Raw genomic sequence first — 27,058 nt, forward strand, 5'->3', positions numbered from 1 at the left:
AGGATGCCCCAAATTGTGTTTCAAGGGTGTCTGCAAATGAGACTCCAAAGAAATGGACATGGATGTGGGCAAATGGGAATATCATACTCAAGACCTCAGCCTTTGAAAACAAGAGCTTAACAAAGGTCTCCGGAGTTACGAGAGGAAGCAGTCCAGCTTAGCAGTGGAGAAAAGAGCTCGCAGAAGGCAGAGCCCAAATGGTCGAAACATTGCCTTTAAATGTGATAGATGTGGCAGAGATTGTGGGTCTCTTCAGACACATTTGTGGCTGCCATAAAACCAACTGAGTAAATTCTTTACCTCTCAGGGGCGCATACCCGTGATCTCTCGAGACTGAAGGATGCCTACTGCTAGATGAATACGAGAGGTTGGGGAAGAGTAAACACGACTTTTATAAAGGGAAATCATGCCTCACCAAACTACTAAAATTCTCTGAGGGAGTCAAAAAGCATGTGGACAAGAACGATCCGGTTTGTATAGTGTACCTGGACATTTTGAAATCTTTGACAAGGTCCCTTACCAAAGGCTCTTGAACAAAGTAAGCCGTTGTGGGATAAGGGACTGAAAAGTGAGGTGGAAACATTTGCAGATAATACAAAATTACTCAAGATAGTTAATCCTAAACCTGATAGCAAAGCAGTACAAAGGGATCCTCACAAGACTGGGTGACAAAATGGCAGATGAAATTCAATGATAAGTGCAAAGCGATGCAGATTGGAAAGCATAATCCCAAGTATCCATAAAATGATGAGGTCTAAATTAGCTGTTACCATTCAAGAAAGAGATCTTGGTGTCATTGGGGATAGTTCTCTGAAAACCTCTGCTCAGTATGCAGTGGCAGTCAAAAAAGTTAACTATATTAGGAATCATTAAGAAAGATAAATAATAAGATGGAAAATATCATAATGCCACTATATAAATCCATGGCTCTGCCACACCTTGAATAATATGTGCAGTTCAGTTTCCACATCTCAAAAAAGACGTTAGAATTGAAAAAGGTGCAGAGAAGGGCGACAAAATGATTAGGGGTATGGAGTGGCTTCCATTTGAGGAGAGATTAAAGACCGGGACTGTTCAACATAGAAGAGAGATGACTAAAGGACCATATGCTAGAGGTCTATAAAATCATGAACAGTATGGAGAAAGTGAATTAGGAAGTTTACTCTTATTTATTCCTTCACATTACGCAAGAACTAGGGATCATCCAGTGAAATTAATAGGCAGCAGGTTTAAAATAACCCAACATAATGCACAGTCAACCTGTGGAACTTGTTTCCAGGGGATGTTGTGAAGGCCAAGAGTATAACTGAGTTCAAAGAAGAATTAAATAAGTTCAGGGAGGTTAGGTCCGTCAATTACTATTAGCCAAGATGGTCAGACACGCAACCCAAAGCTCTAGATGTCCCTAAACCTCTGACTCCTGGAAGCTGGGACTGGATTAAAGTGGATGGATCATTCAATAATTGACCAGTTCTGTTCATTCCTTCTGAAGCATCTGACACTGATTACTGTCAGAAGACAGGATGCTGAGCTAGATGGTCTGACCCAGTATGAACGTTCTTATGTTCTTAAATCACTTTGCTCCTCCCTCTCCCATCATGGCCATAGCTTTCAAGAGGGTTCTGGATCTTGGTGCAATCTGGTCAATCCACAGGTTTACGAGAACAGCTTTCATTTACAAGTTGGCACAACTAATTACGTGAATAATCATATACATGCATTTAACAAAGCCCTGAATAGGGGAAGGTAGAGTAAGCATATGTGTGACAGGCTATAACATAAGCTGGTAAAGATTACTTAAAATCTAAATTTTTGTTTTCAGGAAATAGTGCACAACTAGTGAAATAGAACCTTTTATTTTTCAGTAGATGGTTTATCAAATAACTTTAAGGCTCACCCTCTTCAACTGGATCATCTCAGTGATACTAGTACCAGTTTTGATGCCACTGAGTACATAAAGACGACTACTTCGCCACATGAATCAAAGAAGACCAGTTCTGGGACTCCTCATGGTACATGTTTAACGCTCACAGATCATGATCGAATTAGACAATTCATACAGGAGTTCACATTTAGGGGGCTTTTGCCACATATAGAGAAAACAATTCGACAGCTTAATGATCAGGTAAGTCGCTCAATAAAACAATTTTTGCCTACTTAATAAATGTTGGTGCCCTGAATCTTTTGTAGCATGGATCTGATCATCCAAAAGACTTCTTAACTAAAACAGGGTTATGTCCCTCCATATCTGTTAATTTATTTTTAAATTTTTTTGATTATTCAGTCTTATGTCCCCATCAAATTTATCAGTGGTTGGTGCTTTATCAATGGTTGGTGTGTGTAACTAAAACATGAATATGAAAACATATTGCTTTCATAGTAAGGTCAGTGTTTGGTGCCTGCATGTTTGGAAAAAATAATAAAAGTAGGCTTTTTAATATTTTAACCTATAATTTCCAATAGTCTGTTTAACTCTTTAGGTTAAAAACACTTTATCTGATTTTGGACTGTGTAGTGCATCAAACAGACACTATTTCCCTTCATCCAACTTGAACTGAAAATAAGTCCCTGTAAATTTTAACCGTGACTCCACTTGTGGCATGATGTATAATCATGCCAAAACATCTGTTTGTACACCAGCAACTGTGGTGATAGCATAGCTATAATATAATTTAGTTACTTTAGCAAAGCCAGTAACTTCTCCACTATCAAGAGCATATGCCTCAGCTGTGAGATACTTTAAGACACTATGGTATTTTTTTCCTCAGCCTTTAGATACTTTGACTTCTCAACACAAATGAATGGTCAATAACGATGATGACCAAAAACCATTTACTTTCATCTGTGACTGGCCAGAATATTGTGCCCCTTCCTGTTTGCTTTGAACTGGTCAGAGGTTTCCAGTCTTCCTTTCAGCTTTTACCTATTAGTGATTCCACCTCTGTCAGAAATAGAGGGACATGTACAACTGACAAAGTGCAGCAGCTTTCTTGCTTATTAAGACAAATTACAGTAGCCACATTTTTCAACTGCTTGCTCTCTTCTCCTAATATTCAAATGTCTCCATGGGTTTGGATCTAGCTACTTGAGAAGTTGCTTCTCCCTCTGCATCCGTTACTTCCCATGATAGCACATGGGAAGTGTTGAACAAGAGGAGGCAGCTCACATGCAAGCAGAACTTCCACAGGAGCTGAACCTAGAGCATGAAAGTTACTCTGAGAAATCAGAGTGACTAGATCTCACTGCCTTGGGAACCAAATATTCTCCTCTTTAGAACCAAATTCTCCTCTTTAGAATTCTCTCTCTCTCAAAGGAGCAAAGATATTATGGTGATGAGGACCATATGAATACCAAATAGATTAAGGTCTATACGCACAGTAATCCAGTTACTTCTGTTGCTTACTGGGAAGGAAGAAAGGGTTGCATTTTTGTTTTTTAGATACTTGGGAGTCCCTTAATCCTGCGATAAGGACCACAAGTACTTAAAGATTCCTCCCACGTAACCTAGGGTACTGTTGCATGAGCACAAACTACTTCACAAATAGCTAGAAGCATCTGTGCCGTAATGCATCTATACAAGGGGTTGGAACTTACAGTCTTACCTTTGTAACACCTGATGTCTCAATGCTAAACCATGCCATTGTATTGTTCTTTAAGTTTAATTTCTTTAGAAATATTGCTCATCTCCAAACCTTTCTTTTGCACTCCATTGATTAAGTCCTGTGATTAAGCTTAAGAGTTAGTTCATGATTCACAGAATGACCTCACTGCATATTACCTGGTGGGGACCTTTGGCAGGTTTAGCGGAGAAGGTGTGTTGCCCCGTTAAGGGCAACTAGAGAGCCAATGTGTTAACTGCAACGTGGAGGCAGTCCTATTCCAGATCAGGGTGGGGATGCTAACCCATCCCTCCTCAAGGTGACTGGAAGGTGTGGGGGGGGCTATTTGTGCCCATGTCTGGGCAACGAAAGCCCTCTTTTCACTGGGACAGGCTGAGCAGCACCCCCATTCCCAACCATGAAAGTAGTTGAAATACAGGGTTTTCATCATGATCTTCAGAGGGCGTTAAGGTAGTCGTTCTTTTCTCGGATGGAGTGGGGGGGATGGAAATGAATCTTTCTCCTGACCAATCTGGTGGTGAAGGTGAAGTGGGATGTTTTTTGCCTTCCCCACAGTGGGTTGGGGCTTGAAGGGGGCCAAAAACAAAAGGAGGTGTACATTGTGGTGTCTCACAACGCCTTATGTAAGTATGGGGCAGGTCCAGTGCAGGTATTCCATAGAGAATGGATATGATGATCAGATAAAATGGATTGGAAAAAGATTTAAAGAAGGTTTTTGGTTTTTTTAAAAACCTGTGGAAGTGGTGGTGGGGAATTTAGGGTTCCTGTGACTGGTACAGCTGGGAGTCAGCCCCTCCTCCTCTATAGAGCCCCCTCCATCATTTGAGGAGATGTGGGGGCAAGGTCTCAGCAGTGGGTTTGTTGTGGACCAGGATGGTTGAGGAGGAGGGATGCCAGTGGCCCTACATGTAAATGATTATGGAATTACCTGCACTGTACACTTTTATCTCCCAGTACTCCCAGACATTTAGGAATAAAGTTGCAGCCTAATTAAACCACGTCCAGTGTCTCTAGTCCTCTTTCTGGCATCGCCAGACAAAGGCATACATTTAAAAAAATGTATTTTATTTGTAAGGCAAAATAGACTGAAACTTTTTAAGGCTGTTGAAAGGAAATGTGATGCTTTTCTCGTCACATAAAAGAAACAAGCAAACTAAACCTTTCCCCCAATTTAGAAAAGGTTTAAACTTTTGTGGAAAATTTCCTGCTGGTGCAGCTCCACAGGTGGGAAAGTCTGGAAAAGGCAGCTGCAACCACCAGCGTTTAACCCTGTTCAAAGCAGGGCTGACCAATAAACATGGTGTGTATAGAATCACTGGTTGCTGCGAGAGCCTTGTACACTGTACAATGATGGGAAAATTTTACCGGAGAGCCTAGTGTGAATGTGTCCTCATCCTGTGTTTGGGACTAAACACAACGATAAAAGAGCTATATATTGTAATCAAGAGTAGATGACAAGTAGTTGAACTGGTCGAATTCTTCGAAGTTTTCTAAAACTGAGTACATTTATGAAATAAACTATACTACTAAAAGCTCCTTTATATTGCTATAATTACAATCCATGCAAGGGGTGTACTGCTTTAACTATATCAGTTTTTGTACCATCTTGCACGTTTAAACTATGTACACAAGTCTTGACAGAGCTTCGGAATTTGGATGTTTCTGGGTCATACTGAGAACTTTTACTGTTTCTATTAAAAAAGGAATTCATACTTTATGTTGCAGTTAATTCAGTAACATCATTGTTTTGTTGTTGTTTTCTCTTCCAGTTAATATCCAGGAAAGGTTTGAGTCGATCACTATTTTCTGCAACAAAAAAATGGTTTAGTGGCAGTAAAGTTCCAGAGAAAAGCATAAATGAGCTAAAAAATACATCTGGGTTGTTGTAAGTAAATCTATTCATCTTCCATTTGTAAGTGTCAGTGAAAATACTAAACATTTTGGTTGGGAGAAGCTCCCTAAGTGTAAGTTATGTCTTCAGAATGGTCTTAGTTTAAAGCTGACTTGAGCAAACATGAATGTACTGTAGCTTTCATCAGCAAAATTTGGCAAAATTGCTGATATATTTACTAAAAATGTATGAACTTGGGCAAAACAAAGCATAGCAGAATTTTATTTGGTCTTAAACTTTTTTCCTAACCTGAATTAAAATAGAGGGTGAGAGAAGTTTTGTTTTTGAACAAATCAGCTGTACTAATACAGTCTTTACACTTTCCTTATTTCAAACGTTTTTACAAAAAAATTTCCATGGACAAGGATGGAGGAACACGTATTAAGAGAAATTAGATTAGCCATGGCCTTGTCAAAAATTTGCACTGGTTGAACTTGAATCAGGTTTTAAATTGTTTTAGTTAAAATGGTGCAAACCCATTTTTGGACATAGTCATTTTAGTGTATGTGTCTTATTCCATTTTATCTTAAACCTGTTCCTAATCAACATGGAAGCTAAACCAAAATAAACCTGAATTGAACTGAAATGAATGTCCACACAGCCTGTTTTTGGACTTAAAATTTATATAAGGTAAACCAGAGCAACTTTTTTGAGTATAACATGAAACTAATGCATGAGGACAGGTAATCCTCGGAAATGGAAATTTAGGCACAAGCATTGCCTGGTAAACACCTGTCCTTAGGCACAGAGCTTGAAGTTGTTGCTGGATGCCAACTAGCCAAGGAATAAAAAGAGAGAACCCAGTGCCAGGTTGGGTTCTCTACCTTCTCCCAGTTTTTCTCCTCTTAATTCTCCCTCCCTGAAATATATTGGTCTCTCTAGCACACTCACATTGGAGCTTGGAAGTTTTATCAGAGGACCAAACATATTAGCCACAGACAGTTATGAGAGGTGTAAAGCCTTGCTGTTCAGTAATATCCGTGACCTGAAACTGGGGAAGGAGCTGTGAGTATACTGGGATTCTTACCACCATGCTGCATGGGGATGCTGCTCAGGGCTGCTCTTTCATATGCCTCTATCCATAGTAGAATTGCACTGGTTTAAAAACTGACATGGCAAAACACATTTTTTCTAACTGACTATTGGTTTAGCTTGGGCCTATAAATTTACTTATGCAAGCTAAACTAGTATAAGCCAGGGTTTAAACTGATAAGAGTGAGAATGGCGTTAGGCACAGCACAGAAAAGAGACTAGACTCCATGATGATGTCCTCTCTTTGAGCTTTGGTCAACAGCTGGAGAGGTAGACTTATTTGGTTTTCATGGCACCCCCATAGTTAGGACATGTGTAGGGGTGAAAGGCTATGGAGTCATTGGTGTGCAGCATTACTACTTTAGCTGGACAGTGGGGAATTGAAGGGAGCTGCCATTCCCTTTACTGTCTCTGTTCCTGGGCCAGAATAAAGCCATTTTGTGTTACAGTGATGATGCATCTCGGTGATTAATTGCAGTTGCAGCTACTTAACATTTTGCATTGTTTCAGCCAACTTCATAGTATAAAAGAAACTTCCTTGGCCTGGCTGTTGACCTAAGCTGTGTCTGCTCTACAGGTGCTACAGCAGCCCATCTGCAGCATATACACTTGCTACAGCAACAGACAGGATTTTTCCATTGCTTTAGTAAATCTGTCCCCTTGAGAGGTGGTCGTTAGTCTAACAGAATTCTTTTGAACAGAGTGCAACATTTTTCGCAGCCCAGAGTGGTATAGCTAGCTCAGCCCAAGTTTCAGGTTTAGACCAGGCTCTTTCAGCTGGTGAATGATAGATTTGAAGGAAGTCTCATACAGTCCACAGCCAGAAGGATGGTGGCTTCACTGTGTTTGAGTAGCTGTACTAAAATGAGCAAACATGGAAGTAATATAAACATCCATCCAACTCGTTCCTCCTAGGCTGGGGTTACGTGGCAGGGAATGACTCTTCCTTTTAATGTTTGTTTTTTCTTTTTATGCTGGCATCTATCTTGTTTGTCTTGAAAATTGGCACTTAAAATGTAAATGATATTTTTGTTGCAAAATGTTTGTTTTTGTGTATTTATAGGTATCCCCCAGAAGCACCAGAGCTGCAAATCAGGAAAATGGCAGACTTGTGTTTCTTGGTCCAACACTACGAACTGGCGTATAGTTGCTATCATACAGCAAAGAAAGACTTTTTGAATGATCAAGCAATGCTTTATGCAGCTGGAGCACTGGTTGGTACATTACAATAATATAAGCATTCTGTGCATTGCTTATAGTAATCTGTTGAATATTAACAATTCTTCTAGATAACAATATACAGCAAAAAGAAACTGCAATTTAAAAAAAAAAAAATCTTATTAGCTCCAAATATGAAAACATAGCCAAGTTTTTTGTGGATGCCAATATCTAACAAAATCGCATCACGCTCCTTAATATTTTCCGTAGCTCTGTGTAGAGGATAGTTACTGTCGCTACTTAACTGTGTAGGAAAAAGCTTAACACACTTTTGAGGGAGAACCTCCTTTTGGTATAGGTTAAATTTAAATAGTTCTCTTATGGTAATGTGCAGAGTAGTTCTTTTAATTATTTTGAAACAGATAAAAAAGATTGTAGTATTTTTTACTTTGATTGTAAGATTTCAAATTGATAAAATACTTAGTGATCTGGAGCTTTTAGTAATTATATTACTATCCATGTACTAGTATAGCAAATATACTGGCATTTCCTATTAAGACTCCTGAGGGCTTTACTCTGTTAATGCCTATATAAATCCCTCAGGCAATTTCTGTTGTTGCCTTTTAGCTTCATGTGTAGAATTCATGCTCCTACAATCAGAGAATACAGACCTAAATATTTAGTAACTAATGGGGTTACTAAAAAAAACATTTTGTTTTTTTGTGCTCACACTTGTTTTTTTTTTTTTTTTTTAAGGGCTGTTGCCGAATTTGAGTCACTAATTTCCAGCAAGCATGAGTATTTGTTAATGGGTTTACTTGTAGCATGGATACATATACATATATACAGAGAGAGAGAGAGATCTAGGAAGTTGTACTTGAAAAGTTCATTTAGATACCCTCAAACGTTTCAGTAATATAAAGTAGCTTAAATTTACATGGCACCTTTCTTTCATCTGCAAGGGTTCCGAAGCATATATTTATAAACTATACATAGGAGTCTGTTCAGCTGCCATGGAAATGAACATGTTTTGGGAGGGTTGCAAGGTGGGAGTTAAACAACTGGAATTTTAGAGGAGGAGGTTGTGTAGGAAGAACATAACTGGAATTTCCCAAGATGCTTTCATTAACCTCCAATTTTGTGCTTACAAAAAACCAAAGACTTAAGTATCACAAATGGAGAGAACCACTGTAATGTGGGAAAGACTGCATCTCCAGTAGGATAGTGACACTTGGACCTGTGCTACAGTAGTGACTCAATGCTGACTTGGAGGGAACTATACTGCCTGCTGAATCATCAGCCCCATTTCCTGCAGCATTTAAATCTTCCTTGGAGGTTTTCCAGAGTTGTAAGAAGGATTGTGCCTGTTCAATTTATAACTCTTTAGAGATCACAGCCCTATGTGGAATGGCAGGTGGTAAATAAACCAGCAAATGAAGTTCACTGTCACCTTACTGCAAATTCGGGTGTTATTGTTTAAACATCCAGTCTCCCAAAACCTGCGTGTCAGTTCAGGTAAAGAGTCTTTATGGCTGATGCTGCCATGATGATATTTTGGAACATTAAATTACATTTTTGTTTTATCCTGCAGGAAATGGCAGCAGTATCTGCTTTTCTTCAGCCTGGGGCGCCTAGACCGTATCCTGCTCATTATATGGATACAGCAATTCAAACGTATAGGGATATCTGCAAGTAGGTGGTGGTTTACCTTCCGTTCTATCCAGTGAATGATGATGATCAGTACTATGGCCTAAGTTTGCTTTCACTACACAGTAGTGCAGATTTAACATCACTTGCCTACCCTGTGTTCTAGTAGGTATATAACTGGTACACCAAGGAAGTAAAACTGTGATAGTTAGAATTTATTCAGACTTTAGTTAACCTATTTACCAGTATGGTTGTGGGGTGGAGGAACACTTTGTTCTTGGCAGAGTACAAGTTATTGGCGGAGACGCAATTAAAACTTGTGCCTCTGGTTCTCAGGCTTGTATTCAGTCCATTAGACCACTTTGTTGCTTTGCAAAAGTTTATTTTAAGAACTTTACAGGGATGTGTTCCTAAGGAAAAAGTATTGTAACAGCTTTGATTTAAAAGCATATGAAGTTCTCAACCAGGAATATATATTTTTATCAATATTATCTAGATTAAAACATTTTTTTGGTCACGGAATTATCTTATCAGATTAAAATAGTATAAGAAACAGATACATGCATTCCTACATAGAGCAAAATAATATGGATAGTCAGGTACTACACAGCTAGAATTTGCTAGCTCTTGTCAGGCAGATTTAAAGGCTTTCTACAATTTACTCCAAAAATTTTGTTATAATGCACATAATTAATTTCTTGTTGTTTTAGGAACATGATGCTGGCTGAGAGATGTGTGCTGCTTAGTGCTGAAATTTTAAAAAGCCAGAGCAAATATTCAGACGCTGCTGCTCTTCTGATACGTTTAACCAGTGAGGTAGAGAAAACTTAATCTTTCTGTTTTCCCCACAGCAAATGGCTTTAAATAATAGTGCTAAATTTTTAAACCAAATAGACTTCTTGTACATGGGTTCCTTCTGAAGGTGGAGATGTTCAGGGGCAGAAGCTAGCTGGAATAAAGTTTGAGTGTTGGGGTATAGCTCAATTTGCCCCTGTAAACCAAGAAAAGTCATTTTTATATGCTTTTGTGCAACTTGTTACATAAATGTACCTAGTTTACCCTGTGTTCAATCTTCTTCTTTCACTTGAAGTGATGTACATTATTTTTTATTTGAAAAAAAAAACAACCCTGCCTGAATCATACATTTGTTAGTCCCTATCTTCATAATCTATTCTTTATGCTTGACATCTCTGTTAGTACTTGAGAGAGATTAGACTTTAAAAAGCAGCACAGTAAAAAGTTAGCATGTTATTCACAAGCCATCTGTCTTCATGTTCTAAGTGGGTGAAATGGTGTCAGTAAAGGCTGTAAAACTAAAGAAATAAGGTTCTGTGTCAGTTGGGGTATCTTCAGTAATTACTGGTTAGGGTCATTTTAGCTAAGTATTCCGTGTCACTTTCAGTTCTGATAAGTCTTTCTCTTAGCTGTGAAAGCTTGATAAACTGTAGGATGGGATGTAGTCTACCTTACTGTGTGCACGTGGCACAGCTCAAGATAAAGAAGTACAAAGGTGGTGTACAGTTCACCATTGTGCTTGCCTGCTCTGATTCTTGGTTGTAAGTTAGAGAAACTTGTTGGCTGCCAATGACCCTAGAAGTATTGTTGTGGCATCCTTGCTAATCTCACTAACTTAGCTTTGACAGCAGGGTGGAGGTTTGGCATAGTCATAGTGTCTTCTGTGCTGCTGGAGGATATTCTCTCTTCCCCTAACCCCTGAACTAGGGTGACTAGATGTCCCGGTATTATTGGGACTGTCCTGATATTAGGTGCTTTGTGTTTATATAGGCAAATATCTCCCCTCCCCGGAAAAAGGTGTCCTGATTTTTTCATACTTGCTATCTGGTCACCCTAACCTGAACACTGGGTTGATTTACCTGTTGCTGACTATTCTGTCTTCATGGCCAGGTTGCACTGGCAGTGTGGCATGAAATGGTCATACCACACTAGTATTTTGATTGTACATACTTTTCAGTTCAGACTCTGGCCAAGTTTCTCTAAATTTGTCCTCGGTGCTTATTTAACAACAAATTGTGTTGGTAATTCTGTATTTCCTTAATAGCTAATAGAACATCTGTTCATTCATACCTTTTGATTTTTTTACTATCCTAACTTAAATAGTTGGAAGATGTAATAACAAATAGACATTGAAATTTGCATAAGGAAATTGAGTGCTGCTGACTATGCTGAAGGTTTATTGTCTTTCTTTCATATCCTGAATGATAGGCTTGGATGTTTTCAGTGCACAAGATCTCTGCGATGCATGTAGTACTCTAGTTGTGACCAAGCCTAGTTACAGCCCAGAAAAATATTTTTAAAAGGTAGACTTCTGTATCTAATGTAATAAGGAAAAATGTCCATGTGTATTTTAAAATAACAAGGTAGAGAACTACTCCATTTAGTAGTAGCCTAATTGACTGTAATATATCTGGTGGTCAGAATCATTTTATAATTCCAAAATCACTAATCTTTCTGGGATTGGTTGGTTTTGCCACACAGATTATCTGTTTGACTCCATTTCATGCATCTAGTTAGGTGAAATTCAGTTAATGTAATTGTGTGCTCTTGGGTATATGATTTATGACTGTACCCAAAATATGCAATGGGTGCTGTTTATCAGATATCTGATTTTCTTGCTAGCTTTAAAAACAATGACAACTCAGGTGTCAAAATGAAGTGGAACTAATGACCTTAAAACAAATGGGTTGGGAAACTTACTGCCAACTTTTTCAGATAAATTTAGTGCCACAATTGCACCTTCTTATATTTCTGTACTTGTTCTTATGTTAAAATAAAATGTATTAAAGCTGACATTCTTGTTTTTAATTTTTCTGGGGGAAAAAATGGCAGCAGCTCACTTGGATGGGAATGGTAAGTGTTAGAAATTTCTGCCTGAGTAGCTGAAGGCTTTGGGAGTGTTGAAATAAACATGTTCTGTCAATCCTTTGTATATCAATCTGTTTCAGTATTTTCCAGGTCACTGATAAAGTAACAGGCTGTATATAAGATAGAATTTACCCATGCTAGTGGATTTGTGTAGTTTTGAAGAGGGACTCTAAAGCATAGCTGTACTCACACTGAAATAACTTTGTAAACATAAGGCTCAGATGAAGAGAACAATTTTAGTATTTCTTAATAACAGTTTTTCATGTATATAATTTACATCTATTTAACAGGTGTAACATCTATAACAAATATAGGAATGAAAATAACACTGTTATATCTGTATAAGGAGGGCTTCTCAACTTCCTTATTTATTATAGGTAGCATTCTTTGGCTGTTGCTCTAGTCCATTTTGATTCCTTCTATAAGCATTTGTGATGGGGCCACATCCCCTGTTGTATAGAGTTATTCCTTGGCTCTGGAAGCAAGGACAGTACTAATAAAGAGAGATGCTTGCTGTTTTGGATTACATAAATTTTTTATTTTACTTCCAGAATGGAATTCAGGAATTGGGTCTGCCAGTGATTCTCTTAAGAATACAGGGAGTCCTCGGACTTGCAGCTCAATTCTGAGGAACAAATTGTGTCATAAGTTGAAATGTTGTAAGTCAAAACCGCTTTTCCCATAGGAATCAATGGTATGAAGGGGGGATTGGTTCCTGAACCAAGGCTTGATACACTGTTTTCACCACAATAACCCAGATTTTTCACCACAATAACCCAGTCATCTGTAATTCATCTAAATGAATTCTAGATGACTAATGTTGTAACATGAATGTATTTACTGTACACTGTATTTTGTAAACAGCATTCAAATAAACATGTAAACTCTCATATGCTGCTCAGAATGCCAGCAACACAGGCTCAGAAAGCCAGGGAGAAGGGGACACATGCCGAGTCTCAGCCAATCACTGTTCAAGCTTTCTGATTGGCTCCCAGGCCCGGGCTCGGAGCCAGTCAAAAACAAGCGGCAACAAGCTACCTTGCTGCCTCAAAGCCAATCAGAAGCAACCCCTTCCAGATCCATACCAGTATAATGCAACCAGGAAGTTGATTGCAGGTGAGCTTCATGCAAATCAAGCATCGTAGGGGTGAAAAGGGCGGTCAATTGGGAAGTGCCGTAACTGGCGTCAGATGTAAGTGGCATCCGATGCAAGTCTGAGGACTCCCTGTTTTTGATTGTGTCATAAGAATCAGAAAACCAATAGGTTGAAGTATGCATGGCTCCATCTTGTACGCTCTCGTTCTGCAAGTAAAATACAGAAAACAATTATCAGGTATATCATTTTTTCATAATAGCCTGTCTTCAAAACTGTGTGTAGGACAGGGAACCTGATCACATTGTAAATGCTTTCAGGAGGGATCAAAGTGTGGATGGATCAACAGGCTGGAACATGTTGCCTATGATAAGTCTTCCACTGAGCAGTAATGTGATTTTTATTTTTTTACTGTTTAAAAGTCTTCTTCAGCTGAGTCTTATCTCTTATAAGAGTTTGTATTCGTGAGTATAACTACGCTTTGTTACTACTGAAGTTTCATTGGTCTATTTCAAATTTGAGATTAATGATTTTTTCCCCTTAAATAGGATTCTGACCTTCGCAGTGCCCTTCTGTTGGAGCAGGCTGCACATTGCTTTATAAACATGAAAAGTCCTATGGTTAGAAAGTTTGCCTTTCATATGATATTGGCTGGCCATAGGTACAGCAAAGCAGGACAGGTAAGTATATTTCATATTCTGAAAAAATACGGACTGTAGGTTGTAGTTGATTTGAACTGTGTTAAAAGCAGCAAGTTCCATGTCATGCTTCTGCGTAAAAATAACCTGTGACTTTGTAGTCCACTGTGGGTATTATTCTCTATCAGAAAAATGATATATTTATCTCATTGCCCTTCTTGACTGCCAGATTAATTCATCCTGCCTTGAACAGAGTGGTCTCTTACATCCGTGTCTAAAATGATGTTGCTCATTACCCTGAATGAAATTTAAATAGTAATCCTCATTTCTGTAGTGCTTTCCATCTGACCTTCAAATGCTTCTTAAACAATGAATTAGACTCTTCCTATTTCACAGATGGAGAAACTGAATCACAGAGGTTAAAGTAAAGGAGTACTTGTGGCACCCTAGAGACTAACCACAAGTACTCCTTTTCTTTTTGCGAATACAGACTAACACGGCTGTTACTCTGAAACCAGAGGTTAAAGTGATTTACTACATCATAGCAGTTAATAAAAGAGCTAGGAATGGAATCCAGTTACCCTGACTATGGCCTGTGTTTTAACCACTAGATCAGGGATCAGCAACCTTTGGCATGCAGCTCGTCAGGGAAATCCGCTGACAGGCCGGGATGGTTTCTTTACCTGCAGGGTCCGCGGGTTCGGCTGATCGCAGCTCCCTCTGGCCGCGGTTCGCTGCGGGCCAAGGGATGCGTGCCAAAGTTTGTCAATCCCTGCACTAGATAATACTTCCTCTTTTAAATCTGTTGAACTAATTGGCAATTAGTTAAATTCACAAATGCAATTTTATACCATTTGCACTTTAACATGCATTTTTTCAATTCCAGCTTCTTGTGTTAATTTATATTGTGATTGTATTTACCTTAAGCTTAGGTTAATATAATAAATTTGACTTCTTAAAGTTGAAACATTATTGTGGAAAGCCCAATTCTGCAACTGGCTCTGTACAGATGGATACATGTGGAGCCTCATTGAAGTCCAACGGGGCTTGATAGTGGTAGGGCCATCTTAAATGGGGAAGGAAAAGTTTGTCTCAATACAATGTTAAGAGCAGCAGCTGTTTCTGCACTTGGTATATGTATGTATAAATAGTTACAAAATGACAGGTTTCAGAGTAACAGCCGTGTTAGTCTGTATTCGCAAAAAGAAAAGGAGTACTTGTGGCACCTTAGAGACTAACCAATTTATTTGAGCATGAGCTTTCGTGAGCTACAGCTCACTTCATCGGATGCATGCCGTGGAAACTGCAGCAGACTTTATTTATACACAGAGAATATGAAAAAATACCTCCTCCCACCCCACTGTCCTGCTGGTAATAGCTTATCTAAAGTGATCATCAGGTGGGCCATTTCCAGCACAAATCCAGGTTTTCTCACCCTCCACCCCCCCACACAAATTCACTCTCCTGCTGGTGATAGCCCATCCAAAGTGACAACTCTTTACACAATGTGCATGATAATAAAGTTGGGCCATTTCCTGCACAAATCCGGAGGGGGGTAAGGGGGTGAGAGAACCTGGATTTGTGCAGGAAATGGCCCAACTTTATTATCATGCACATTGTGTAAAGAGTTGTCACTTTGGATGGGCTATCACCAGCAGGAGAGTGAATTTGTGTGGGGGGGTGGAGGGTGAGAAAACCTGGATTTGTGCTGGAAATGGCCCACCTGATGATCACTTTAGATAAGCTATTACCAGCAGGACAGTGGGGTGGGAGGAGGTATTTTTTCATATTCTCTGTGTATAAATAAAGTCTGCTGCAGTTTCCACGGCATGCATCCGATGAAGTGAGCTGTAGCTCACGAAAGCTCATGCTCAAATAAATTGGTTAGTCTCTAAGGTGCCACAAGTACTCCTTTTCTAGTTACAACATGTAGCTGTTTTCCCTCTTTGCATATCTTCAGCTGAAGCAGGACCAAAAACAAGTTAAAGATATGAAGGAAAGCAGTCTTGACTACCGTCCACCTTTGTAATATAAAACTATATGTTTGAAATATCTTTCATTGTGGGTTTGAGCGACTCTCAGAATCTTTCTCTCATAGCCGAGTTCTCTTCCTATTGTAGGTTTTCCCCTCTCTTGTGTTGATTAGAGATAGGATCAGACTTTTCCCACAATAGTGTTTTTTTTGTTTTTTTTCTTTTAAAAATCTCAGTAGTTCTACCACTTGGAATGCTCTTTATGTGACCTCCTGTATGACCCCCCCCCTTTTTTTTTTTCTGAGCTTAATGAAACCCACAGCTTTTCTATTTCTCTAATCATTGTGACTCCAGCTTGCTTGGACTTTATAGTTTCAAGGATCTGACTCTCTCCAATAGAGGTTTGCTGCTCCACACCTAATGGCAGATTGATACATAAGCTTCTGCAGAGAGAACAGATAGGCCCTCCAGCTGCACAGTATACCAACCACTACAGTACTAGCATCCTGTTGTCCGTTTTGTTAGGATTGCTCCATATACCAGTACAATTTTCCCTCCCTAAATATCTTAAAAAATCAGCCTTGTTATTTCAGTCTGAACTATCATAGTTAAAATGTCAGGTAAATGGGGTTATTGCTGTCATTTTTCATGACTTTATGCAATCATACTTGTTTGTTTTGTTAATATTATCTATAGTTCTTAGTTTTTAGTGCACCAGCTCTAAGTTTACTTTAATTAAATCAACATTTTAAAGATGCCAACTTGAAAAATCACATTTTGTTTGAGGATAGCTATAGCTGAAAGCTAATGGAAAAGTACTTCCCACCGCCCTCCCCCCTCACTTTATTCACTTTACATACTTAACACTGTGTATAACCAGTGCAGCATTTTGGTTGCTGTTCAGTTGCTCTTTCGGTGTCATGTACTAGCAATTTGGGTAGGGGGTGCTCTTTGACCTTGTCTCATACTCTCTCTGGCAGGGGAAAAACCTTTGTAAACTTCAATAGGGGAGTAGAAAAACCCCTTAAAAATAATCAGTTCCTGGGAAAACTATTTAAAGATGTGCTATCAAACTTGATTTATTTTAAACTGATTAGTATTACAAAGTTAAATTGACCTTGTCTCTTGAACAGATTTTGGAATAAGCTTAATATATTGGTTGATTCGCGCCCAGTTTGTTCTCTGTACAATAGCATCACCCTCTTTTGGGACTTCGGTTATGGAAAGCTAGGATTAAATTTGTGACTGGGTCTTCATAGGAGCCCCTCCAGCAGTGGTTGTTATCTAAAGAGCTGCCAATTTTCTAAATTGGTAGAGCTGCTGGAAGGCCATTGGGCTTCTTGCTTTGGGGATTGTGTTCACCTTTTTATTGCTAGGGATCAGTTCCCACAGTTCCACTGGAAGAAGGTGGTAAAATTTGGGAGTCAATCTAGCTCAGCACATAGTTGTTTAGCTTTTTTCAAAGGGTGTGTAGTGGCTGTATTTTTCTGTTGGTCTCTAGATGGAGCTGCAGGTCTAAATTTGTGCTTTGACATGTATTGGTATTTCAAGTTTTTTTTACATTTTTATATATTCAAGTATGTATGCTTTATTTTTGGCTGATGGCTGTATGTGCTATCAGAGCTAAGGAAACTGCATCATTTGGACTTCCATGTCATTTACAATTGCCAGCAAAATATACTTATTGTAATTAACTTTACAGGAAGCTGTGTCAGATACTTGGTCTGCAAATAAAAGCACAAATTAATCAGAACTCTCCATATCTGTTTAGCAAATGTAATAAAACTGTCATTTCTCTAAGATCAGAATTTATACAAAATAGCGAAGGACAACTAAACCAATTAAATTTGGAGTGACCGTTTCATTAATGTTGTAGTGGCTGCAGTGACATTCACATTTAATTTTGCAGTAGCCTTACTTCTGCTCTCCCGCTGGCATAAATCTGAAGTCACTCTGCTGAACTGAAAGCAAATGTGGGATAAGAATCAGGCCCCTAGTGTTAATGGTAGTGTCATGTTTTGTAGTGGCCTCCTGAGAAACTCTGAGCCTAATGGAAGTATCACAACTTTTGTGTCGGTAAAGTAAAACATTAAAAAAGTTTTTAATTTTTAATTCCTATTTGTGGTACTGGCCTATTAGGTGAAAAGCTAGGTGTAACAAGGTGTTGATACGGCCAAGAAGTGGCCGGAAAAATCACTACTTTAAAGATGTGTTCATGATTTTAAGATCATTAAAGACACTAATCAGTTGTGTTTTTTTGTTATCTACTCTGAATCTTAATTGGCAGTTGAATCAATCCTAAAGAATAGGTCCCTAGTATTGTGGGATTTCCTGACTTTGATGTGGGATCATGCAGAAGCTGGAAGTCTGCTGTATGGTGACCGAAATTAATGGCTTACAATACCAATGTTTCACGGTTTTATCATTGTCACTTTTTAGTTAACATAAGATATCCCAGAATTATGCTTTGGGGAGAATTTCAGAAAGGTTGGTTAGCTTATTGGAGTGCTGAATTCCACCAATAGCCTTGTTATTTAAGGGTGTTACAATTTAGTTTACCTCAGTTTATGTTTTAGTTTTGCAGTTCATCATTAAGGCTCATTAATCTTTCTTTCGCATCCCAGTGTATCTAGGTGTGTAACTTAGGACACTTGAAAAATTTTCTTGCATACAGAGAGGAATTCCAGTGGGAAAGCTTGGGAGACCTGGGTTGAATTCCTGCTCTGCCGTAGACTTCCTTTGTGACTGTGGGCAAGTTACTGGGAACTTGTCTACACAAGAAAATAATATTACTGGTATAACTAGGTCTGTTAGTGGTGTGAAAAAAACCACACAGCTGGCAAAAGCTGTAATGTAGATGCAGTTATACCAGCAAAAAAAAAGTCCTTTGGTCATTCTAACTTATTTGGTTTGGTATATAAGCTGTGTCTCCAGTAGGAGGTTTGCCAGCATAGCTTTACCAGGTGTATATCTATACTGGCAAATCCTTTTTAAGTTCAGACAAGGCCTTATGCCCTCTGAGCCTCCATTTCCTACCTGTAAAATGGAGATAATACATCACAGGGATATTGAGAGGATAAATACATTAGTTGTGAGGCACTTCTGGACATGAGAGAGGAGAGACGTTTACTTGACCTTTAGGCATACGTACAACTCCTAGAGTATGTGTTTCAGTATTTTAGTACTTTTGAGTGCATGCATGCTTCAAGTTAGTAGCCATTACTGAATATTTTAAAATTTACTGCAGTAGAATGTAGATTTAATAGTGAGTACTGCTGTGCTAATTTAGATGGAAAAGGCCAGAGGCATTACTATAAACCAGTCATTGTCCAACATTAAATGTTGTTAAACGAGGTCCAGGGTTTGTTACACAGAGACCTCAGTCTGCTTAGTACCATGGCAAACACATAATTAAAAATCTTTTAAATATTTTATTAAAGATATAGTAAAGAAGGAAAATCAGTTCAAGCATTTGAAATATAAAGTATTAAATAAGGCTTTCATTTTAGCATCCCTTGTTCTCTTTCCTTTTCGCTGGACAGGGTTTTTAAAGGAAAACACCCCCTTGTGTAACAGTCTCTTAAATGCTACTAAGGGTGGCAATAACTGTCCTTTTGGTGGGGGGGAGGTTAATTGAGATGAGTTGCTGTTGAAGTCCTTTAATCTAACGAGGTGTCGGGGATTCAGCTGGGGCTGGTGAAGTCATCTGGCTCCCTCTCTCTGGCCTGGTCTAGTCAGGACACTTCTCAGAATCAGGATGATGGAAGTCTGGGGTCCCAGGAAATAGTGGGGATGGCAGCCATCATGGTGACGTTTGCTCCAGTAGCCTCCATCTGTTCTCTGTTTTTGGTCTTTTGAGAGTTCTTCTCCTCTTTGCCTGCCTCCCCCTTGGATTATATCAACATGACCTTTTTGGTTTAGATTAATCCAATTTCTCTGTCTGGTTTTCTTGCATCTTTTCCCATTCACATTTGTTGTTATAGATTATTGTGACGTTATGAATTTACACTCACTTTTTACAGTTAAACTCACAACTAGGGTAAATTTGTAGGCCCAGTTGTCACAACAGTACTGTGTTATAGCAACAGTCTTTACATTGACCTTTGGGTTAATGCTGACTGGATATTGTGTTTTACCTCCTTGCTTGCATTGCTCTCCTACCTTCAATAACAATTAAAAAAAAATTGACTAAAATCTTCATTGATGTAAATGATTTCTCTATTTGACTGTCTGCTAACATTAAAATTAAATTGGTTCAATAACACAGTAATATTTGAGGAACAGTTTCAATTTCATTTTCTTGCAGAAGAAACATGCCTTGCGTTGTTATTGTCAAGCCATGCAAGTTTACAAAGGGAAAGGTTGGTCTCTTGCAGAGGATCATATTAACTTCACTATTGGTCGTCAGTCTTTTACTCTTCGTCAACTTGATAATGCTGTGTCTGCCTTCAGGCATATTTTGATCAATGACAGCAAACAACCTGCTGCTCAACAAGGGACCTTCCTCAGAGAATACCTTTATGTTTACAAGGTAAGATGAACATATTTTATTCGTAAAGATTAGCTTAAAATTCTATCATCTAATAATCATCTTACATAAAAACAGAATTCAGTGACTTTTAGCACTTACAATATCTTTTTGATTCTTATGTCATTCTTCAGTTTCCAAGGTGAATTTTACTATGTATTTGAAGAATTAAAATACTATATTTACTTTCACTGCACCGATCATATGCATATTATAGCAGGGGTTCTCAAACATTTTTTGTTCTGAGGTCTTCCCAACATTCAGCAAAAAATCCACAGGCCATCTGTGCCACAACAACTGCTTTTCTGTATACAAAAGCCAGGGCTGGCGTAGGGTAATTGCCTGGGGTCACAAAGCTACATTGCTCAGGCTTCGGCTTCAGCCCCGGGTTTCAGCCCCAAGTGGCGCGGCTTCTGCTTTCTGCCCTGGGCCCCAGGGAGTCTAATTCTGGCCCTGCTTGCAGGACCCCCTGAGACCTGCTTGCAGCCCCCTGGGGGACACTGGACTCCTGGTTGAGAACCACTGTATCATAGAGCAGATTATTTGTGTGTTCCACAGATTACCCATTTGAAGATTAAATAAGGTCAGAAATCAGATGGTTCTGTTTCAGTGCCAGTCCCCATAGTAATCAGGTTCTTCAAAGGAGCCTGGATAACACAGGGGTAACTGTTAGTAAAACACTGTGAGATTCTTTGCCTGAAGGGTGCCACAGTAATACCATGCTTTGTATTTATGGTAACTGATGCACAAAGATACAAAATCCCAGGCCTTTCCCCCCCTTTTTGTGTCTGAAGTTCCTTGCACTCCCAGTTTAGTTTAGATGTTCACCTGGTAGTAGACATCTATGTGACAAATTGTTATTCCATTGACCTATAGATCATGGTTATAATGTGGCCTAGGTTGATGTTGAGAAATTGAGGAATTTTTTTTGTAATTTATAAACTCTTTAGCTTTCTTTACGGGTCATTCCATTAAGGCCTAAAAGAAAGGATATGTGTGGAACTCTCAAATTACCTTTATACTCCAGGTAACCACTGTTTTTCTGCTTCTTTTGTCACCTCTGCTTTCATAGATACCTTTTGAATGCAATGTTGAGTTTGCTGTCACTGGTACAAGTCACATTTTGATGTTTAAAAAAATATCTTCAGTAACCACCAGGGTGGATTTGATTTAAATCAATTTGGTTTAATCATGATTTAAATTACTAGTCAGGAAGACTCAATTTAATTAATGGATTTTTACATAAAAGTGCATTCTTGTTGGTTATAACCTTAATACATATCCTTCACAACTCAGAGATAGAGTAGGTTTCATTTTTAAGGTGATTTATTCTGAAAACTTTTCAGATTAGTTTACAGCTATATCAGAAAATGACTGACTGGTTATTTCATTTACCAAAGGTAATTGAAGCAGATATTTATGAAGTCATTGGGAGGGGAACTACCTCAAATTCAACAGGTTAATCATTAATATTTGGAGGATTTTCTTGCTATGCTGTATTAGGAGGAGAACATCACCAGACGGACATTTAAATTGTTTTATTTAACTAAAACAACAGTGTTATGTATTCTGGATTTTTTTCTTCAACAACAAACATAATATTTTAACAAAACAAGCATATGAATTTTTGAATTTAGTTAAACGTTCAAGTTTTTTAAAATCAGGTTTGTTTTTGTTTAACTAAAATAGTTAAAAGAATTTAAAAAAACCAACAAAAATTAAATTGGCTGTCAGCCAGGTCAACATGAGAAGTAGAAATATTGGCTTCTGAAGCTAACACAGTCGTCCTCACCTTCATTTTCTTGTTTGTTCATAATCTGGAAAAGGAAAAACAAGCTTTCCTGCTTTTCAGATCCCAAATGATTTCTCAATTTGAAATGAATTAGTCCAAAGGAAGAAAATATTCTTTCTACACTGGCAGAAGAAGCTACTGCTGTTAAAAGTGAGATTATCACTTCAACAGCCTCTGAATCCAAGTGCTTAAGTGACTTCCACCAGTTCTCTGGTGTGACTTTCTTTAGAACATCATCAGCAAACATATTTCTTGAATGGTTCACCCTTAGCTCTGAAGTTTATTATAGTTGGCGTTATGGAGGGATGATTGCTGGATGTCCATGTCATAGCCAACTTCTCTTCTTCAGCAGTTAAGGTTTGACCCTGGTACTGAGTATTGAGTATATTTGCAAGAAAATGGGCTGGAGATAGTGCTTGTCCCATTTGTTTTTTTAATGCTTGTAATTTAACTCTGTCATTGCAGACTTCTCTCTTTAAGATCTCACTTGGTTCCTTCCAAATTTCAACAGCATCAGCAATAAAACAGCTATTTTCCTGCATTTTGTTCAAGGCTACAGAAATAGGCTTCAGGGTACTCAGCATGTGTTCAACACTTCTCTTAAGCCCAATGTTGAGAACTTTGGCTATGACAGTGCCATCTATTTTTTCACAGACTCATCAGATTAGGCCAGTTCTTGATACAGTGCTCAAAACAGTTCACGACCGAGTTCCATCGCACGTCTTGTGGGAGCGTTAGCTTGGTTCCTCCCACTTTTTTCAGAGCAGCTGCTCTGTGGTTGTTACGGAAGTATTTTGCAATTTCAACAACATTAGCCTTTATTTCTGGAACACTGAAGTCTTTGGCTAGGAGGTGCATCAAATGAGCACTGCAACCGTATGTTATTAGCTTGGGACTCTCTTCACTGTCTTCTAAATTTCTTCTCATCTTGGATACATTTGCAGCATTGTCTGGGACCAAGCTCATACTAGACATTTGAATTTTTTTCGCAGTTTGTTACAGCTTTTACTGCTACTTCTTGGAAGTGTTCTGCTGAGTGTGTATTTCCTGATGTATCAGTTGTTTCTGTAAGGAACACATTCCCGTCTTCTGTTGTTACACAAGCATATAGAACAGGATCATTGTGGACATTGCTCCACCCATCAAGACTCAGTTAACAATTTTACCCTCTAGACCTTTTGCACACCGCTCAATTTCTCTTTCATACACTTTATCCAGCAATTTGCCTGCAACAGCTGCTCTGTTGGGTGGACTGTATCCTGGTCTTAATGGCTGAACCATGTTAATGAAATGTGGGTTCTCAATCATACAGAAAGGAGAGTTTGTTTCATAAACAAATCTGGCAATTTTTTCATCAATTACATCTTTTTATAATCTGGTTCTTATCACAAATTTCTCTATAGTTGTTTCTGGATGATGGAGATCTTTTTGCTAGAGGTGATATACTGTGGCTATGTGACATACATGATGTGACTGAAACCCTATCATTGGTAACTCTGAAACTATAGAAAATTATGGTGATCTTGAAAGTGGATAGTCTTTAGACTCCAGTATGTTGAGGATGGATTCTCCTAAACAAAATAAGTCAGTGCAGTTATTTAATTATTATTACCATACTGCTCATTTAGTATTATTACTCATTACATTCACTGACAATCAGTACTACTTTAAAGGTGAAATTGTAAAAGGAAGATCTGTCTAGTTTAACGATTTATTTTTTATCACAACTGCATCTAAAATGATAGTACCATAGAGTAACAACTATATTTTTTGCTCAAACGTGAGAATTCAAGAATAGTCCAGAAGGAAGACAGGCAGTCCTTAAGAAAGAGGTATGAAATAAAAAAGTTTACCAGTCTGAAGAGCCTGTATGTTCAGACATGTTCCTTTCATTATCTTCAACGCAGCTTCCTTCTGAGAAGGAACACTTCTCATAATGTTGTTTCATTCAGGCAACCAGGCTTTGCATTTCTTTGTTGCACTGTTTGCATTTTGCACGCATGCCTGTCTTACCCACAGGTAGAGGAACTTCATTAAAATATTCCCAAACTGGGTCTCTTTTACGGACTGCTTCCATTACAGCTTTTCCCTTCTAGTGAGAGAATGGCATCTCAAATCAGTGAAGTTCTCCAATCAATGAAGGCTACATTCAGAAAGACCTCAAGACTTCTGGAATATGCTGCTCAAACAGTTTCACTTTTGTTTCTATTGCCTGTCCCTCCCTTCTCACCTTTATCTCGAGACTTCTCCTTGTCCAGATCTATTTCGTACCTCCCAACAATCTTCTATTCATTGAACTTTTTAAAACTTTGCAGTTTTAGAGAGAGGTAAGGGACTGACTCTGTGCGTACACACATTTTCAGAGGGATAGTAGGGTTGAGGTCTGTTATTTCTCACCTCTGTATATTTATTTTAAAAACCTTTTTTGCTGTTAACAAGCATGTTATCACTGGAGACACAAATCCACAGTTTGAGAACTGCAAAACTAAACATCTCTGCTATCTTCTAGACTGAGCACTGAGTTCCATTGGATAGAAAGAAAGATTAACCTAAATAATCTACACAGAAGCCCCTGGAACCCCATAAGATTGCATCCCTAATCCATGAACTATTGGAACTCATTTACAAAACTTTTCTTAAACATTACATGAATTTGTCTCGTACTATAAAATTAGAATTTATAATCCCTATTCCATGATGAGATATCTTTGAGCTATAATGTGTCTTAATTAAAACTATTTTTAGATTTTTATCAGAAAAATCTGATTTTTTTTTAAATCATTTATTTTTATCCACCCTGGTAACCATTACAGTTCATTGGCAACCTTACTTAACTCTTATTCCATCAAATTTTTAAAAAGTACCTGACATGTTATAAAAGTATTACCAATATGTACCCTTGGGTACTTCAGACATCTGTCAGAGAGGGTAGTGAATAGAGTTCATGGTAGTGAATGGGTTTTTATCCCCAAATCTACTTAGCATTGTTCACTTCTAATTCAGTGGTAAAATGCTTAAAAGAATGCCCCAACTGCAGAAAATCAGCATGGATTAAATTAATGTATGCTTTAGGGCAGTTCCCAAACTAGGGGCGCTGTTTGTTCAGGGAAAGCCCCTGGCAGGCCGGGCCAGTTTGTTTACCTGTCGCGTCCACAGATTCGGCCAGTCGTAGCTTCCAGTGTCCGCGGTTCACCGCTCTCAGCCAATGGGAGCTACAGGAAGCAGTGCGGGCCGGGGGACGTGCACCATTGGCCTGGAGTGGCAAACCACAACCACTGGGAGCTGTGATCGGCTGAACCTGCGGACGCTGTAGGTAAACAAACCAGCCTGGCCCGCCAGGGGTTTTCCCTGAACAAGCGGCACCCCTAATTTGGGAACCACTGCTTTAGGGGAATCTAGACTTGAATTTCCAGCCAGCAGTGGGTTAAAGTAATTATAGGATGGTGTATTGCATCTGCTTGATGATAGGGTGTACCTGACTCTGAAACATAGTACACCATATACTCCTGGGGGAATTCTGCGCTATTGAACATGTGCGGAATTCATGTCTGGCCACAGAATTTTTTTTCCACTCAAAATGCATTCTGGCCAAGAAGTGCTGCAGTTCAGCCTTTCACCCACTAGAGGCTGCTGGGGTGCCAGAACAGCCAGCAGCGGGAATGCAGCTGGCTACAGGCTCTTCTGGTGCCACAGTGGCCTCTGGTGGCCAAAAGGCAGAACTGCATCACTTCTTGGCCAGAATGTATTTTCTTTGGGGAAAAATAATATTGTGTGCAGTGGCACAGAATTCCCCCAGGAGTGGAAGTTCATTACAGCACCTTGCCTGTGGAGGCAGATTAGGACAGACAGAGTGGGGCACACCGGTCTGCTGGGTGTTGGTGGGGGTGTGTGTGTCACAGACTTCAGTTTAGAATGGCTAGTGAGGGGGATAGGTTGGGGTGTGGGCTCAGAGCCAGAGGGGTGACAGCATTGAGCCAGGGGCTAAATGGGAGTAGTGGTGCAAGGCCACATGGGGGCGGGGGAGGAGGGCTGCAGGGATACATGAGGGTTGGGGGATAGGGGCAGATATGCCTGACTGAATGGGAGAGGCTTGGGGTCAGCCAGGATCTGCATGGGGGAGGCTCCTAACTCCCTAACAATCCCTGCTCACCCGTCCAAAAAAACCTCACCCTGTTCTGTACTTCTCCCCCACACATGCAACAACCACCAAGTTCACTCAAGGCTCCTTCCCTCTCCCTCAGCTCCTCTGTTACCCCTTACTCCCCCAAGCCTTTGCACTGATTCTGACAGGTGCAGGAAACATGTTTCAGTATTGTAGTTTTCATATGCATGGTAAGAAACAAAAAAAAAAATTGTCAAAAAAATCACCAGAATCTTTTTTTGTGTGTTTCTGTATTGTTACAGACCTACTTGCTGACAGATATTTTGAAATAAATTACCAAAATTGAAACTGGCATGATTATATTGTGTTTTAACAGATAAAATAAGCATAATTTTAAAATATGGTGCACAGAATTTTTAAATTTTTTGGTGCAGAATTCCCCCAGGAGTAAACATAGAATGAATGCAGAGTGCATGAAGTACCACTTTCTGCACACACATTAAATGTCAACTTGAAAAGCTTATCTTAAAAAAAAAAGAACATATCAAATAGTTAGCAAATTGTATATGTAGACTTTAATATTAGAAGTAAACACTTCATTTCCTAAATGTTTTAAAATTAGTATAATCTTTACCCAGAATCCTGAATTAATGAATGTTTTTCAACCGTTGACCTAAAATCCTCCAAAAAAGCACAGAGGA

At 39.0% G+C, this 27,058-nt stretch overlaps 1 protein-coding gene across 9 annotated transcripts in view; it reads left to right on the forward strand.

Annotated features, from left to right (window-relative positions):
• TRAPPC8 (trafficking protein particle complex subunit 8) overlaps positions 1-27,058 on the forward strand; it is a 114,625-nt gene that overhangs the window by 37,248 nt on the left and 50,319 nt on the right. For 5 of the 9 annotated variants that reach the window (XM_073331307.2, XM_073331309.2, XM_073331313.2 and 2 more), the window contains 7 exons: positions 1,866-2,125; positions 5,390-5,505; positions 7,607-7,757; positions 9,293-9,393; positions 10,059-10,164; positions 13,873-14,004; positions 20,242-20,466. In XM_073331307.2, the coding sequence (XP_073187408.1) occupies positions 1,866-2,125; positions 5,390-5,505; positions 7,607-7,757; positions 9,293-9,393; positions 10,059-10,164; positions 13,873-14,004; positions 20,242-20,466 (1,091 nt within the window). The remainder of the gene's footprint in view (positions 1-1,865; positions 2,126-5,389; positions 5,506-7,606; positions 7,758-9,292; positions 9,394-10,058; positions 10,165-13,872; positions 14,005-20,241; positions 20,467-27,058) is intronic. The other 4 variants (XM_073331308.2, XM_073331314.2, XM_073331312.2 and 1 more) reach the window with 1 other exon arrangement.

Source organism: Lepidochelys kempii, chromosome 2 (genome assembly GCF_965140285.1).
Source record: "Lepidochelys kempii isolate rLepKem1 chromosome 2, rLepKem1.hap1, whole genome shotgun sequence".
Taxonomy (NCBI): Eukaryota; Metazoa; Chordata; order Testudines; family Cheloniidae; genus Lepidochelys; species Lepidochelys kempii.